The sequence below is a fragment of the Clinocottus analis genome, unplaced genomic scaffold (assembly GCF_023055335.1).
Source record: "Clinocottus analis isolate CAN_PGR_092001 unplaced genomic scaffold, fCliAna1.0.p SCAF_22, whole genome shotgun sequence".
In the NCBI taxonomy this organism is placed as follows: Eukaryota; Metazoa; Chordata; class Actinopteri; order Perciformes; family Cottidae; genus Clinocottus; species Clinocottus analis.
The window spans coordinates 7,967,148-7,983,266 of record NW_027175954.1 but is presented as its reverse complement, the minus strand read 5'-3'; the positions used below and the strand labels follow the sequence as shown (position 1 = coordinate 7,983,266).

The following is a 16,119-nucleotide window of genomic DNA, read 5'->3' as shown; positions in this document are numbered from 1 at the left end:
ACAGCGTTGCTTTGATTACCAAATTGTGGAGTCCAAGGCTAAGATATGACTGCTTTAAAAAAAGATCTCTGACAGTAGCAATATATTCATACAGTCTTTAAAGGGCCAAAAACACTCTCTCAAACTTTATTTTCAAACAAACAAACAGGACTAATGGAGAAAGGACATCACATTGTGTAACAGAGGGAAGAGTTTCTTGCAGGTGAGGCAGAGACAGCCAGTTCTTCTCCACCACATCCAGAAATGTGATTTGTTTATCCCAAGCTTCACAAACCTATGGCAGTGAAAAGCGACAGATTCCTCAATGTGACAAATCATCTCAACACGCACACACACATCCGCACGCACACACACGCACGAACACTATGGGTGTTTTTTTTAAATTCATTTTTATCGTGTTGTTCACCGTATTTGATCTACGTTATGATATTTCCACCGTTACTATAGTTTGTGTCATGTCCACTATTTCTTTGCAACTTTGACGCCTTGGACATTTTTTTTTTTTTAAATGTTCATGCAAATAAAGCACAAACACAAATTATTCCATCTCTCTCTCTCTCTCTCTCTCTCTCTCTCTCTCTCTCTCTCTCTCTCTCTCTCTCTCTCTCTCTCTCTCTCTCTCTCTCTCTCCTCTCTCTCTCTCTCTCTCTCTCTCTCTCTCTCTCTCTCTCTTTAAGAAAGGTTTAACAACAGCAGTCGCGCCGCTGAGTCTCATCAAACTGTTGCTCACGCTTCAGCCTCTCCGCGCTGACTCTACGGACGCAGCAGATTTGCAGCTTTTAGATTAAACTAAAAAAAAAAAAAAGAGAAAAAGTGCTCAAATGAGAGCCGTGTGCGTTTGGCTATGCGCGGTGCACTGGATGTGCACCCGTTCAGCAGCGGGAGACAGACTCAACGACTCCTCACTCCTGGGAGAGGGTGTCTTTTCCGATACGGCGCATTTACTGAACGTTTCGAGGCAGTTGAACAACCGGACTTCTGGATTTCTCCTCATGGACTTTGACGAGGGGATGCTGGAGGACTGGCGCACCCTGGCCAGCAAGAAGCGGCGCGACGGGGAGTCGCAGGACAGCAGAGTCAAGGCGCTGCTGGTGGCCGCTTACACTCTGATCATTGTGATCTCCTTGTTCGGGAACACTCTCGTGTGCCATGTGGTGGTCAAAAACAAGCGCACCTTGTCCGCCACCAGCTTGTTTATCATGAATCTCGCTGTGGCCGATATCTTCATCACTGTCCTCAATACGCCATTCACCCTGGTAGGAGCACCTTTCACCTTGAATAGTGTTGGGAAATACGTACCGATACGCATAGCCGCAAATCCCGAAATAGTGTGTTAGGCAATTGTGTCTTTACAAAGAAAAGACTGGAAGAAATATTCAGACCTTCTACTTTGGTAAAAAAAAAAAAAAAAAAAAAAAATCGCAGTATAGGCATACTAACTACAGTGTAATATTTTTTTATTTTTTTTAAATCAAGAAATATGTAAAGTACTGGACGGGAAAGTACTTCAAATTTGCACTTACAGTACTTAAGTAAATGCACTTATTTACTTTCCACCACTGGAGCCATACCTGCAGTGTGTGTGTGTGTGTGTGTGTGTGTGTGTGTGTGTGTGTGTGTGAGTGTGTGAGTGTGTGTGTGTGTGTGTGTGTGTGTGTGTGTGTGTGTGTGTGTGTGTGTGTTTATTGGAACATACATCTCCTTAAGGGTCATTTATACTCGGGTTTTACGCAGAGACGCAGAGACGACCCAGCCTTTAAGGACACGCAGATGGGGGTAAATTCCCGGCGGGAGATATCGGTGAACGTCGGTGTGCAGGTTGACGATACGGTCGTTGCGCCACCTGCTGTTATAGCGTATGGAAAAGGCGGGAACTATAAACCAAAACGAGTCCGTGGATCTAACTGCGTGACCAGCCGCAGTTGTAGTTGCAAAAGTGTATATCGTCCTAGGGTTAGGATTAGGATCAAGCAAGTAGCGGTTCAGGGAAATCAACGTCATGTCCCCAAATGTCATGTAAACTCAACTCTGTGTGTGTGTGTGTGTGTGTGTGTGTGTGTGTGTGTGTGTGTGTGTGAGAGAGAGAGAGAGAGAGAGAGAGAGAGAGAGAGAGAGAGAGAGAGAGAGAGAGAGAGAGAGAGAGAGAGAGAGAGAGAGAGAGAGAGAGAGAGGGAGAGAGAGAGAGAGAGGGAGAGAGAGAGAGAGAGGGAGAGAGAGAGGGAGAGAGAGAGAGAGAGAGAGAGGGAGAGAGAGAGGGAGAGAGAGAGGGAGAGAGGGAGTGAGGGAGAGAGAGAGGGAGAGAGGGAGAGAGAGAGAGAGAGAGAGAGAGAGAGACCTTACTTTTTTATGACTTACTTTGAAACAGAATTTTTGAAATTATTAAATACTAATCATTAGGCTCAGCTTCATGAATGTTTCAGTGACTTAGAGGCCAAACCTATCAATCATTAGAGGAACACCATGACAGTGTCTTGAGGGATTGATAAGGTTGGTAATTTGTGCATGACCTATTGTGTGTGTGTTCCCTCAGGTCCGGTTTGTGAACAGCACCTGGGTGTTTGGGAGGACAATGTGTCACATCAGCCGCTTTGTACAGTACTGCTCCCTGCACGTTTCTACGCTCACCCTCACCGCCATCGCACTGGACCGTCGGCAGGTTTGTCTAAAGCAGGACACAAAGCGACGCTCTTCTGTCCCTGGAAAGCATCAAAGCTTGATACCTTTGTGTGATGTACAGAGAACTCTAAAGTGAAGTTTTGTCATGAAGGTGAATGTTTTAGCAGGAAGGTGCGCTCTATATTCTGTTAATACGAAAGTAATGCAAGGCTTGATAAAATGAGTTTTTAGCTTGCTATGAAGTCCCATTTATCCTCAACAGTGGTGGAGAATGAGTTAGATTAAATACTGTGCTTGAACAGAGTTTGAGGTACATTTAATTGACTTGAACGTTTCTATTTTCTGACTCGTACCACATTTCAGAGATAATTATTGTATTTTTTACTTCACTACATTTATCTGACAGTGTTAGTTACAAGTTATTTTTCAGATTAGGATTTTACAATTAAAAATATGCTAGTTTAAAGTACAATATATTTTCTTTGTGACTGCTCACAGAAACGCACTGTCTAATTTTGTCCCGTTTCAGATCTTTGAGTTTTTAGCAGTTCCACCAAAAACAGAGACTCGTCCCTTCTAAACTTCTCAGATGGTTTAATTTAAACATTGTTACTATCCAATATTTCACAAGAAAGCAAAGAACAAAAGCATTGGGTATTTTTTCAGCTACAACTTGAGTTGTCTCGCTGTATCTGAAGACATCAGTGAAATCGTGACACCAGCCAGTCATCCCTCCCTCCCTCTACTTCTCTCACCATAGCAAAATGTTCACGGCAGAGATGCCTGGGAACCTCTTCAGGTTTTAAAGCTGTGTCTGAAATCGTTCATTGACGTTTCCTTACATGAATCCGAGCAAAGCAGAGTTTGCACAGTGAATTTCTGACTGCCAAAAATCTATCAACAAAACACTCTCCACATGATAAGCCCTCATGGGGTAGTACAGAAAGTAGTAAACATGGATTCCAGATTCTCACTCATCATAATTTTGTCTTCTGGTCCACCTTGGCATACATAATAAGAGTTGATAAAAATGTTAACCTCTATTTTGGTAATTAATGTAGAGAAGTGTTTTTCAATGCTTATCTTCCAGTGCTAATAATTTAAACATCCATTGCTGATGATTTCAACTTTCTCTTGTTAATTTTAGTTTGTTTAGTTTAATTAAAGGACATTGTTGAGCTGTTTATCTTGCAAGGGAGTCGTCGTCCCTCTCCTTCACTCAGCTTGCGACACATTATCTGGTTCAAAGAATTAAAACAAAAAATAGTTCAAAAACTCAAATAAAATAGCAGAAAGTAGATGCAAAAAAATTGCAAAAAGAAATCAACACTTGAAATGATGCAGGCACTTGCAAAGCCACATAGATAGTGAAAGAAAATACAATTCCAACTCATAATGGGCCAATGCCACATACAACAGTAATATAAAAGCCTACCAAATCTAAAAAAATATTTTTGGCAACAAGTTTAATTAGTATGCAGTCATATGGAATACTCTAAAAACACAGTTTAGATCACATCTTGGAAGACACAGTTACACTGTGCTCCCAGTGACGCTGTCCATGGTACTGAATTCAAAAGAAGCAACATTGTTGAGATGGAGAATATTGATTTTTAGTGAATATTTTAGTATTCCGATGAGATCAGGGATGTGGTTGTGTCTGTGAATGTCAAGTGTACAGCATGCTTGCTATATTTAAGGTCAGTTAAAGGGACATGGGGCAAGTCTGTGACTTAAATGTAGACGTGTGGCCACTATCCCATTTCATTCGCAATGAAAGTACATTCCCTCTTTCTGCCCCATTAGTCCAGCATGTGATCCTCCTCTGCTATATCTTAGTCTTTGCTGTACATTTTCCAAAATATGTCATTGAATTGCATTTTTGAGTGCTATAATGGCTCCCTTTATATTAAAAAGTGCTTAATTTACATCCGTTAACCATGCTTTTTTTATGCACACACTGTCATTCACCTTTATATGCAACACAAAGTGGTAAATGCAAAGGAAAGCATTTTTAATCGTTTCCTGTTTAGGATTCATGTAACCAGCATATTAAAACATGTTCACTTAAGTACAAGCTGTAATTTAACAAACTACAGATTGTTAGTCCATAAGAGGAATGCACACACAGCATCTCAACCACTTTGGGTAAAATTGTTGGCATTTCTGAAGACTAATGGGACCTCAGCTGCAACAGAGGAAATACATTTCAGCCATTAGCTATTCTTAGATAATAGATGTACTCTCTTATCACGATGACTCTTAGGAGAAAAATTCAGCTTCACTTAATTAGCCATTAAAAAAAAATCTAGCAACTAAAAATAAACATTTTCTTCAATTTAACCTGGTTGTGATTTCACCCTTTTTTCATGCAAGTTTTAAATTGTTGCTAAAGAAACCACTAATAAATATAAAGAGTATGTTGCAGGGGCAAGTATAATCAGAATAAAAGGATTGTGTGCATCAAAGCGTTGAATTGAGAATTTATTAAGCGCTTTAGGGGAGATTTAAAAACATCCAAATGTATATTGTAGGGTATTGCAATATATCCGATAAAAATATTGCAATATTATTCAAAGGCTACATTGCCCACCCAGTGCTTAAGCAAATATAGTAAACTTAGCATCACAACTTGCAATGGAGAACAGTAGACCTGAAAATTAATCCACTGTCACAGGATTCCTCTATGTGTCAAACTTCGGCTTCATCAGATTTACAGTAAAGTGAACATTTTAGCTAAGAAAACTGGTCGGCATGAAACATTCATCTGTCTCTCATACCACAGCAAATCCAACACACTGCTAAATTAAGGGAGAAAACTAAGAATTATAAATCATAATTCCAGTAAAGATACATTCCATTAAAAAGAAGATTTAAAAAAAATCTATTGAATTCAAGCTCAACAATAAACACAATGAATAGCAGAAGAAAGTGAATTCAACAAGAAACCTTTCAATAAATGTATTTACAGTTTTATTAAAGCGCAGGTTTTATGCATATTTGTGACAGCAGGTGAACTAAAACTTGACCAAAAAATATCATACTTTGTGAACCACAGAGTCCAGGCTGCCGATAACAACCGTCACGTCATGGGCTCTAGACAAAAGCCTATAACTGTCTTCTGGCTTGGGAGATGCTCAATGGCATGTAACTATTTCCTTGTGGCCCCTTCACCACTGCAGGGAATCTGATTCACGGTCAGTACCAACAAACTCCAAATAGTCAAACTCTGCTTGAATCTGCTTTCTCGGTGGGAGAGAGAGGAAGAGGATGTTGCTGCCCCCTTGAAAACAGTTCTGAGGGTTGTCTTTGCTTAATGACCCTGTGAAGCCACTGACTCGGCGGCTGTGACTCCTCCAGTTCACATATTGAAGTGTCCTTTGACAAAAGACTGAACCTGGAATTGCTCCCAAGGGCTGTGCCATTAGTGTATGAGTGTGTGTGAAGGAGCATCCGTTGAAATCCTGATCAGCAGGTGGCTTGGCACCTTGTATGATAGCGTCTGCCATCAGTGTATGAATGTGTGTGTGAATGGGTAAATGTTGGCATGTGATGTCCCTTTGAGTGGTCCGGCGACTTAAAAGGTGTTGTATGAATGCAATACAACTTTTTATATTTTTTTGTCCGTGAGAGGGAGTGAATTAGATAGTGTTAAAAGCGCTAAAGTGCTAGAGTGACTCTCATTCCAGTCGTCTTCACATTTTCACCCCAAACTCTTAAAATCCGGCAGCTTGGTCGATGGCCCTTCACTTTAAACTATGACTCTCGGTGCCCCATAGTCAGTTTAGGACATGACAGTTTCTACTCATTCTACATGCATACAGTCCCTTTTAAAAATGAACTCCCAAAATAGTTTGTAGGTTTACTTACGCAACAAGGGTACTTAGTTTAGGCTCAGGAAAATGTTGTTTGATTAGCTTTGTTTCATAAAATGTTTCATTGCTTGTTATTATAGAAAAGGTAACTAGTAGGCCAAACTGTAACTGTCAAATTAATGTAGTGTAAAAATAACAATATTTCGCTCTGAATGTGACTCACCTCCATAATTCACTGTGAAAATAACACGAACACCTTCTTTTTTATATTTAATTTAGTGTAACAGAACCTCAGCAGTTTGCAATACAGCATCAATGAAAAGAGCAAGAGTTTGGTGAACTATAAAACAGGATGCAGTCTTATACTTGTTGCAGCTTTGACTGGAAAAACACTTCTCAAATTGGTCCTACGATACTATTCCTTTGTGGATGTAATATTGGACTTTAGTTTTTGTGGATGTGCAATGCTTCACAGATAGAAACTGGAGCTGAAATTTGATTTCGACCCGCTGATGAATAGCCTGCACAGATGTGGACGGATTATGCAACTCATCCATATATGCAGTGGTGTGTGTGTGTGTGTGTGTGTGTGTGTGTTTGTGTGTGTGTGCGCGGTGTATTTGTGTATTTGCACTGACTTTGATCTGTGTGTGGGGATTTTGTTTCAGGTGATCTTGCACCCTTTGAGACCTCGCATGTCCCCGTCACAAGGTGGTGTTTGGGTTGCTGTCATATGGATCATGGCCAGCTGCTTCTCCCTCCCTCATGCCATCTACCAAAAACTCCTGACATTTACATACAGGTAAAATGATACACATGCAAACATTTTAATAAGAAGAGATTGTGTGGAAGTGTATAAAGAAAACACTTGCAGTAGAGGAAGACTGTGAAGCAAGTGAAGCATCTGAGTGAAAGCCCATTGAGTTTCAATGTCTGTTGACTCCTGTGTAAAAGTACATCAGCAACAAATATGCTGATGTATTAAAGAATATGTCAATTTTTAGGCAAAAATATCAAAATGCTGCGGTCTAGCAGCTCAAATGTGAGAATTTAGTTTTGATTTTTTTCATACACAACATACTATTGAAGGGTTTTATGGCTGTTAATCAAACAAAGCTAATTTCAATAAGCAATTTCACAGTTTTTGTCCATTTATTGCCAAAACATTGATCAGAATTATAATGAATAATTGATAATTGTTAAATGTAGGCCTACACTATTCTGTGACTTAATTATCATCCTGTTCACTAATCTGTCATTCTTGCTTCCTCTGTGCTTTAACACTCCTCACCAGTCAGGAAAAGGAGCGCAGTTTTTGTGTCCCAGACTTCCCAGAGCCATCAGATGTCTACTGGCAGTACATTGACCTCTTGACCTTCATATTACTTTACATGCTGCCACTCCTCATCATCTCCGCCGCTTACACCACAGTGGCCTGCCGGCTGTGGCGCCACAACACCATCGGTGACACCACAACAGCTCAACACGCCACCCACAGAAGAAAGCGGCGGCGGACATTGGCCATGTTGCTGCTGGTGGTCGGGGTGTTTGCCATCTGCTGGTTCCCTCTCAACTGCTACGTGTTGCTGCTATCCAGCCAGGCCATCCACTCCTCTAACGCCCTGTACTTCTGCTTTCACTGGCTGGCTATGAGCTCGACCTGCTACAACCCTTTCATCTACTGCTGTCTGAATCCCGCCTTCCGCAAGGAGCTGAGGCTCATCTTCAACATGTGCAGAAGGAAACGAAGGGCGGTGGTCGGGTTAGAGGCCGAGCTCCGCCCCGTCGCCGCTCCTTGTCACAGGATTGCCTGGCCCGAAAACCGAGAGTCGTCTAGACCAAGGCACGGTTTGTCCCACACGGGCCATGCCTCCTCGCAGCAGAGTCACACCTCTTCCAGTCAATCCCACAACCTTAAAGATGCACATGTGCTCTTCATGGCCAGGCAGGTCCCCAAAGGGAAAATTGACATCCTCTCAGTGGAGCCTATCCTTGCTGTGAGCTGACTGGAAACTGCCCCAATGGAATGGGATTATGGTGTTGGAGATCCTTGATCCTATTGTAAAATTTTGTCATGTCCCAAAATTATATGAAATCTTAGAGCTGGCTCGCGTGTCGACACAAGATGTTAATCGGAGCAGAGAGGACAAGGTTCCAGTGATGGCTTTGAACTGAAGAGTCAGCAAATTCTTTCCCTGTTATTTTAAAGAATGTTATCTCTTTCCACAATATTTTTCCCTCCATTTTGGCCTCAGTCCTTAAATAATTAGCAGCAATTATCATATTGCGATTGGAATGCACGCTCCTCACCCGTTAAATTTAGTTTTCACAGTCGTTAAAATGTAGATTGTTTTCTGTGCATATTAATGATTTCTCCTCCAAATTGGCTTATTAGATAGCTTTAATTTTGGCAAATTGTAGTTAGGAGTGCATTTTTATTTATTTAGTAAAGAACAGCTGGCGAAACTATTTCAGCAGCAGGTCCATTTCGTAGATGTCCGTAAGTGTCTTCAAACTGTTGCACAACTGACACGATATACATGCAATCGATAAAATATGATGCAAACTGGACCCACGTCAAGTAAAAGTTTCCCATTAATATGTTCTAATGAAAGAAGAAAAAAAACATGTGTGATGTAATTTATTTGCCTTCTTGATATTCATATTATGGTGTAACTGTCAGGTCTTTCTGTGTCATTTCTTTCTGCAGCCTTCGCAGGTCTGCATGACTGAAGGGACAGCAACAAAGTTTCTTCATCCCCCAAAGCTCTCTGAAACTGTAAAAAATGAATGTATCACTTTGTGACATTAACAAGACTGCTCATAACATATTTGCCATCACAACCTTGTTCTGCCTACAAGGACCGAATCTCAGTGGACCAATAAACATTTTGAGAGTATAATCATGTTCACATTGATCCGCACGCCATTTCCGATCCATCTAACAGCTCATACTGGTTTTATGTTTCTCTTTGATTTACATTTACCCAGCAGGTTTAGAGTACACATTGGGAAAGAAAATACACACCAAACATATAACATCTGTCTACAGCGGGGGTGTCAAACATACAGCCTGCGGGCTGGATCCGGCCTGCAAGGGTGATCAATTGAAGAAAAAAAATATATAAATATTATATATATATATATATATATATATATATATATATATATATATATATATATATATATATATATATATATATGTATATATATATATATTATATATATATATATATATATACGTATATATATATATATATATATATATATATATACACATATATATATACATACATATATATATATATATATATGTATATATATATATATTATATATATATATATATATATATATACATATATATATATATATATATGTATATATATATATATATACATATATATATATATATATATATATATATATATATATATATATATATATATATATATATGTTTCTAGGTAATCTAGGTAATTGTTGAAATAGAGTTTATCATCTAAAAACCTTCACCAATGATTTAAACATAGATAAACATTGTTGTTAATTATGTATTATTATGCTGTGATTTTACTGGTCCGGCCCACTTGAGATCAAAATGGGCAGCATGTGGCCCCTTCACTAAAATGAGTTTGACACCCCTGGTCTACATGGTTCATCTTTCTCATCGTAATCTGTTTAGTCTTGTATTTGCTTGAAAAGTGCTTTTACACTGTGATAGAGTTGACAATCCAAAGAGAAACCTCAGAACATAAATACCACTATGATGCAGAATAAATATTACCACTTTCATTTTGGTTCACACTGTTAAAAGCTTGCTTAAAAGAAAGCATGCAGGTGCATTACAGTGTGCACGTTGAGGTGCAACATTAGAACATGCTCACAGTTCATTTAACATTGCTTAAGTTGAGTTTGTTTTTGTTCATATTAAAAATGTATCAATGTAACCATATGCATGGAATATGTAACATTTGCTCTGACCTTTCGTAGGCTGAAAATAGTTATTTATTATTGTTATGTGGAAGGCAATGTACCTCAAGGACTTGACAAAAGTACTACAGTCTCTTTGTTTCTTTGTTAATTAACATGTCTGTGTAAAAAGACAGCAACACTCACTTGAACTTCAATTCAAAGGCCGAATACAATGAAGCGAACACATAACTTAATGACCTGTACTTTTCTGACAGCTCTCCAACTGTTGCATATTTTACGTTCTCATGCCTTTGCAGGTCTAAGTCATGTTGACACCTTTTGTATAAGAAAGAAGTGTTTATTCCAACTGGTCATCTTTGTATGTTTCTTTTTCTGCTGACTGCTACAGTCTTATTTTCAAAATCATGGAGAAATTTAATTAGTAAAAAATATTTTCCTTTTGATAGACATGTAATATTTCACCACACCACATTACGGATCTAAGAGAAACATGAAGTCCAACAAAAATGTTCAACCCAGACATCTGACAGGACTACCATACATTGCAGATCCTTTTTTGAACATCTGGAGTAGAAGGGAACTGCAGCATTTACCTGATAAAAAAGCTAATATTTTTCCAAAAATCATATCAGCACATTCAAATCGTTCTTTGTAGCTGATCCACATGTTATAGAAATGTATGTTTGACAAGCATTAAACCAGGGGTGTCAAACTCATTTTAGTGAAGGGGCCACATGCTGCCCATTTTGATCTCAAGTGGGCCAAACTCACAGCATAATAATGCATAATTAATGACAATGTTTCTCTATGTTTAAATTATTGATAAAGGTTATTAGATGATAAACTCTATTTTAAGGTCTTTCAACAATTACCTAGAAACATAAAGACCAAAAATTCAGACATCAGCCCTCTGTTTATCTGCCTGGGCTCTCCTCTGCAGATTCCCTCGCTTTGTGACACGTTTGTGGCGCCACTTTCATGACGTGATCCATGTTTAACGACTTCCAACACAATAATATCAGTGCTCACATCAATTGCGACTGTGGATCAATGGTTTGCATGTCCATCTAATAAGCAGAGGATCAGAGGTTTGAATCCCAGCCCTGCTAATTTTGTTAATTATATTTGTTATTATATTTAACAATATAATATATATATAGATGTATATATATATTTATATATACATTTATATATATATATAAATTTTTCTTTTTTTGATTGAACACCCAGGCGGGCCGTATGTTTGACAACCCCGCATTAAACACATGTTTTCTGCTATAATATGCCATTGTCTCGTGACAATCAGTGAAAATAAAGAATTTAGATTCACAATACTTCCTAACATTTATACATTCACACAACAAAAATCACGAATAGCAATGAAAGATGTAGAAAACATATTGTATGTTTCTTGCGAACAAAAGATATTCAATGTTAAAATACTCTTCTTTACCTCCATGTGTTACATAAAAGAAACTGCAAACGTGTACTTATGAAGCAATTGCTTTATATTCGGTTTGTTTGTTGGCTTGTGGGCAACAGAGGAAATAATTAATATGGCAAAATAGCAACGTTATGTCTCTACTAATTTATATATTTCGACAGGTAATGGTTCAGGAATGTGAAAAACATTGTGTTATTTTGTGTATGTTTTTATTGTTGATATTTTGCAGTCGCTGTTGAATGTTCCACACCAACAATTAAAACAACTAAACCTGATGCATTGGGTTTTATTGTTCAGACATCTATTACTTTTTTTCTGGAATTATAAAAAGGCACTGATTAAAATAAACAACTGCTTAGTTTTTTAACATCCCTATGATGTTAGGAATAAAGAACATTTGAACTACAACATATACTTTCAAAGACAATGGAGATTGGGCATAAAAGATATATTATGTATGTGCTGGGAAAGATTATTGCATGTTGCTCTTGATAAAAGAGTCAGCTAAATTAAATGTTATGTAATAATATCTATTAAAAAAACCAAAGCAAAGTACCCATGAACAAAGATGTCATAAAATGCAGAGCTGGTAGAGCCGCCTTAGACAAATTTGTGATATGTTATATTGGACTATAAAGTTTACTTGACCGTATTAACTCAGCAGAGTTGAGACATACAGCTGCTGTATACATCCATATATCTATGAAAAAGCAGAGCAACAAATACAAAACACTACAGTGTAATAATGGGGAGAACTGGTTTTTTTTAGAAACTTGTCGATACTTTCAAAGCACAAGGCATTTATTTCCCTTTATGATATACATTTTTGTCCAGGGTCTGAGTGACAGCAAAGAAAGTGTAACGCTCTATGCAGACAAGCGATTTGTAGGACTAACAGGTATTTGTCTGTATGGAGGGGGAGAGCTGAGTAATTGGTCGAAGCAGCAGAGATACAAATACTCAAAAAACAATTTGAAAAAATAGGTTAGTTTACAGTACCTTCCAAAACAACTCATGTTTCTATATTCTTATGTTTAGGTGAATACCAATCTTCTTGGTCATGGTTGAGGGAAACAGTGTTAATCTTAAAGCGGTTATAATGAATAATTTTATATTAACAATTAATTACCTGACTTCTTGTATGTGGAAGCAGTTTCTCGTGGTGTTGAAGCCACAGAACTAGAAAGGTGCACACATTAGACTGCAGATCTCCCACAGGTGTGACAGAACGACCACTGCTGTATCCTGTGATTAAATAAACCAACCCACAAAGGGTTAACTCCTCTCGAGCGCAAGTGTGTCAGTGTGTAAACTGAAGTTTGATGCCCATATGAGAATAATGAAATAATACATTATGTTTCTCTAACATAATGTTGAAATTATGAGCAAAAAGTACATAATTAAAAACCACAATAGCAAACAGCAGTGACACTTGGCTATCTCTACTAAAGAAAAGAGAGCAGGGTCGAGGCTTTTTGGCAGAAAGGTGAAGACAATTTTTTGGAATTTGAAAAATGTCCCTCAAACTTAATTCAGATCCTGGTCCCAGCGATGAGATTATCAAATGATTCTGATTCACAGAAACTATAAATGCAGACAGAGTCCTTCTACCTCCATGCGCGGGGCATGTTAGGCCTTTCAAGGATTTTTGGTATAGTTTGGTTGCACATGCTGTCAATCAATGGTGAATCAGTTTTATTTAAAGTCACTGAGGGTTTCTGAAACATTTGTCCTTGTATCTTCAGGCAAACAAAAGCTCTGAAGATATTTTCTCTTCCCTTAGTCCAATTACCTTCATGGATTTTGAATAGACACTCAGAGCATTCGAGGATGAATCACAATGACCTCATGATGAGGTTATTTTCAATACCAACATGTGGTTGTCATTTCTTTAAAAATAACTAAATTTAATGCCATGAAATTGGGTACAAACATTATTTTTCCCCCAAAGAATATAATGTATTATTATATGATCCCTTGACTTTTCATCTAGCAACATCAACAGGTTACATTTTCACTACATCCGACGCTTGATTGGATTTTATGACTATGCACCAACAAAACTATTGAAATCCCTTGTAGCTTCAGTTAACTAATAAATGTTAGCATATACAAAACAAAAAACAGTAAATACAGGTTTTTCCTTGGTTGTAATTCAATTACAGAATAAAACTCTGTTAAAACACTCTTACTTTCAATTGCAGGTGAATTGCTGAAACTCAGTCAACCTGAAAATCTGCTTCAAACCTTTCATGTAGGAACTTAAGGAGAAGTGAACATGGATAATACCATATGCGAGAAGAAGTTTTTCAGCTGATAAAGGTCATTCTGACCAGTTGTGCTAATGCCAGTTACAAAACACCACTTAAATAGGAGTTGCACATTAAGGAGGGATGATGGGACAGAGGCACACTGCACTCTCGGCATGAGTCATTTGATTTAGCAAGCATTGACCTACAAGTATAAATGGCCATTTTGAAAATGCCACGACTCCTTTTGATAGCGTTTGCAAGCATGAAAAAAAAAGACTTGCAGAAGCACAAAATTGTCGCATTCATTTGCATTTTGCCCTCATTTTCCTTCACACTGGTTCCCAACATCATGGACATGATTCCTCACTGACTTTCCATTTGTGCACACTTGATGGTTACAGCCAGCTAACTTTTAAATGATGCCAAAAAGATTATAATTTCTAGTGTTAATATATTTGGCATTTATTTTCAAGGTTAACTGAATTTACTTTATAACTGTTAACAGTTGTTTTTTTCTGTACTATATCAGACTAATATTATTTTGATTTTACTGCTTGACAAAGAAATGTTATCTTTGTCATTCATTTCAGGGATAATGTTTAGGAATTAGATTTATAAATAGCATCCGACCGAGTTTCTGAATAAGAACATTTAGCCTTGTGTATTCAGGTGAGCAAAGACTAAGGACACTGTGCATATTCAGCAGAACCTTGTATAATTTCATAATTTGCATAATTATGTACTGTTGAAGCAAACTAATGATTTTATGTAAAAAAAAAAAAAGTTGTGGGCTTCTTGTGTTTTCTTCTGAAATTTTCCGGTAAGGGTGAAAACGTCACCAAGCAAGTCAAAGAAAGGCTCAGCTATTGGCTTCTTTTCACAAAATATTCATGAAACAAAGTTGTTGCTAGTGCTAAAGCTTCAGTTTGCAGACACCGTCGGTCTCTTTTACAGCGGATAAAATAATGTAACACAAATTATTTTGCTATTAATGATCATGTCAGTAGTCCGACAAAACAACCATTTGCATCATCTCTTTATATGATGAAGTAGAGAATGAAAACACATGTACTCTGGCGTATATACTGTAGCTCTATGTAGAACTGAATGAGTTTTCACATAGGAGACTAACAGGAATCATGTCATGCCATGGGGACATTTTGTTCCTCCCTAACTCTGAAACATTGCAGTGCAAAGGGGAAAGGGACAGGCTGGGCTGAGTAAAACCACCCTTGGGGTCTTGGTCTATTCTTTTTTTTTTTTTTCAGAATTCCAGTTTCATGATGCATGCAATCCTTTACAGTCCCAGCAGCATGTTTGATCAGGATTAAATACAAATCTCATTAACACAGACCTACAAAGTGGCCCAAGTTAGCAAACTCAGACTTTTCAACAATTTAACACATCTGACTCCAAACACAGCTTCAAAGAGAACTATGAGAAAGGCAACCTGGAGTCAGATGTTTGGCCATGTTAGCTGAACACATCACTTTCTTTCCAACCCGTTGTTACTTCTGTCATGTATGCCTTAAATAGCTGACTCCTGCTTGCAAAAGAGCACCTTCATGAAGTGAAGATGAGTCCCTTGCCTTCGCTAATAGTGCAAAAGGTTTTTCATGTATTTCTCAAACAACCTGCCGATCGTTTTGTCTGAACATTGAGGTATATTTAAAGCATGTGTGCAGTTAGAGCAAATTGTTATGGTAATGTCTCTGAAGGCCAATTATGGAAGTAAGTGGTTTTCCGGTCATGAAAACATTATCCTCACAATCTATAGCTGCATATTCTTTCGCAGCTAACAAAATGCATTCACTCATACAATCATCAAGAGTATTGACGTGTGTACAAGCAGATGTTTAATTGGCAAACATTGTATTCAACAAATAGTGACAGCCACCGTATATTTAAAATACACTGGGCTTTGAGCACAAATCTGTGATTTATATTTGTCCGACTTGCGAAGATGAATAATTTAAAGATCTAAACTGCTTCACATTAGAGAAATGTCACCATAGGTTAACCAATAAATGCCTTTTAATAATGATAATGTCTCAGTAACT

At 38.0% G+C, this 16,119-nt stretch overlaps 1 protein-coding gene across 1 annotated transcript; it reads left to right on the top strand.

Annotated features, from left to right (window-relative positions):
• The first annotated feature begins 821 nt into the window (after nt 1-821).
• LOC137793262 (G-protein coupled receptor 83-like) lies at nt 822-8,437 on the top strand. Its single transcript, XM_068589300.1, has 4 exons — nt 822-1,256; nt 2,531-2,656; nt 7,100-7,233; nt 7,726-8,437. The coding sequence occupies exons 1-4, from the start codon at nt 822-824 to the stop codon at nt 8,435-8,437; spliced, it is 1,407 nt and encodes a 468-aa protein (XP_068445401.1).
• Nucleotides 8,438-16,119: the final 7,682 nt, after the last annotated feature.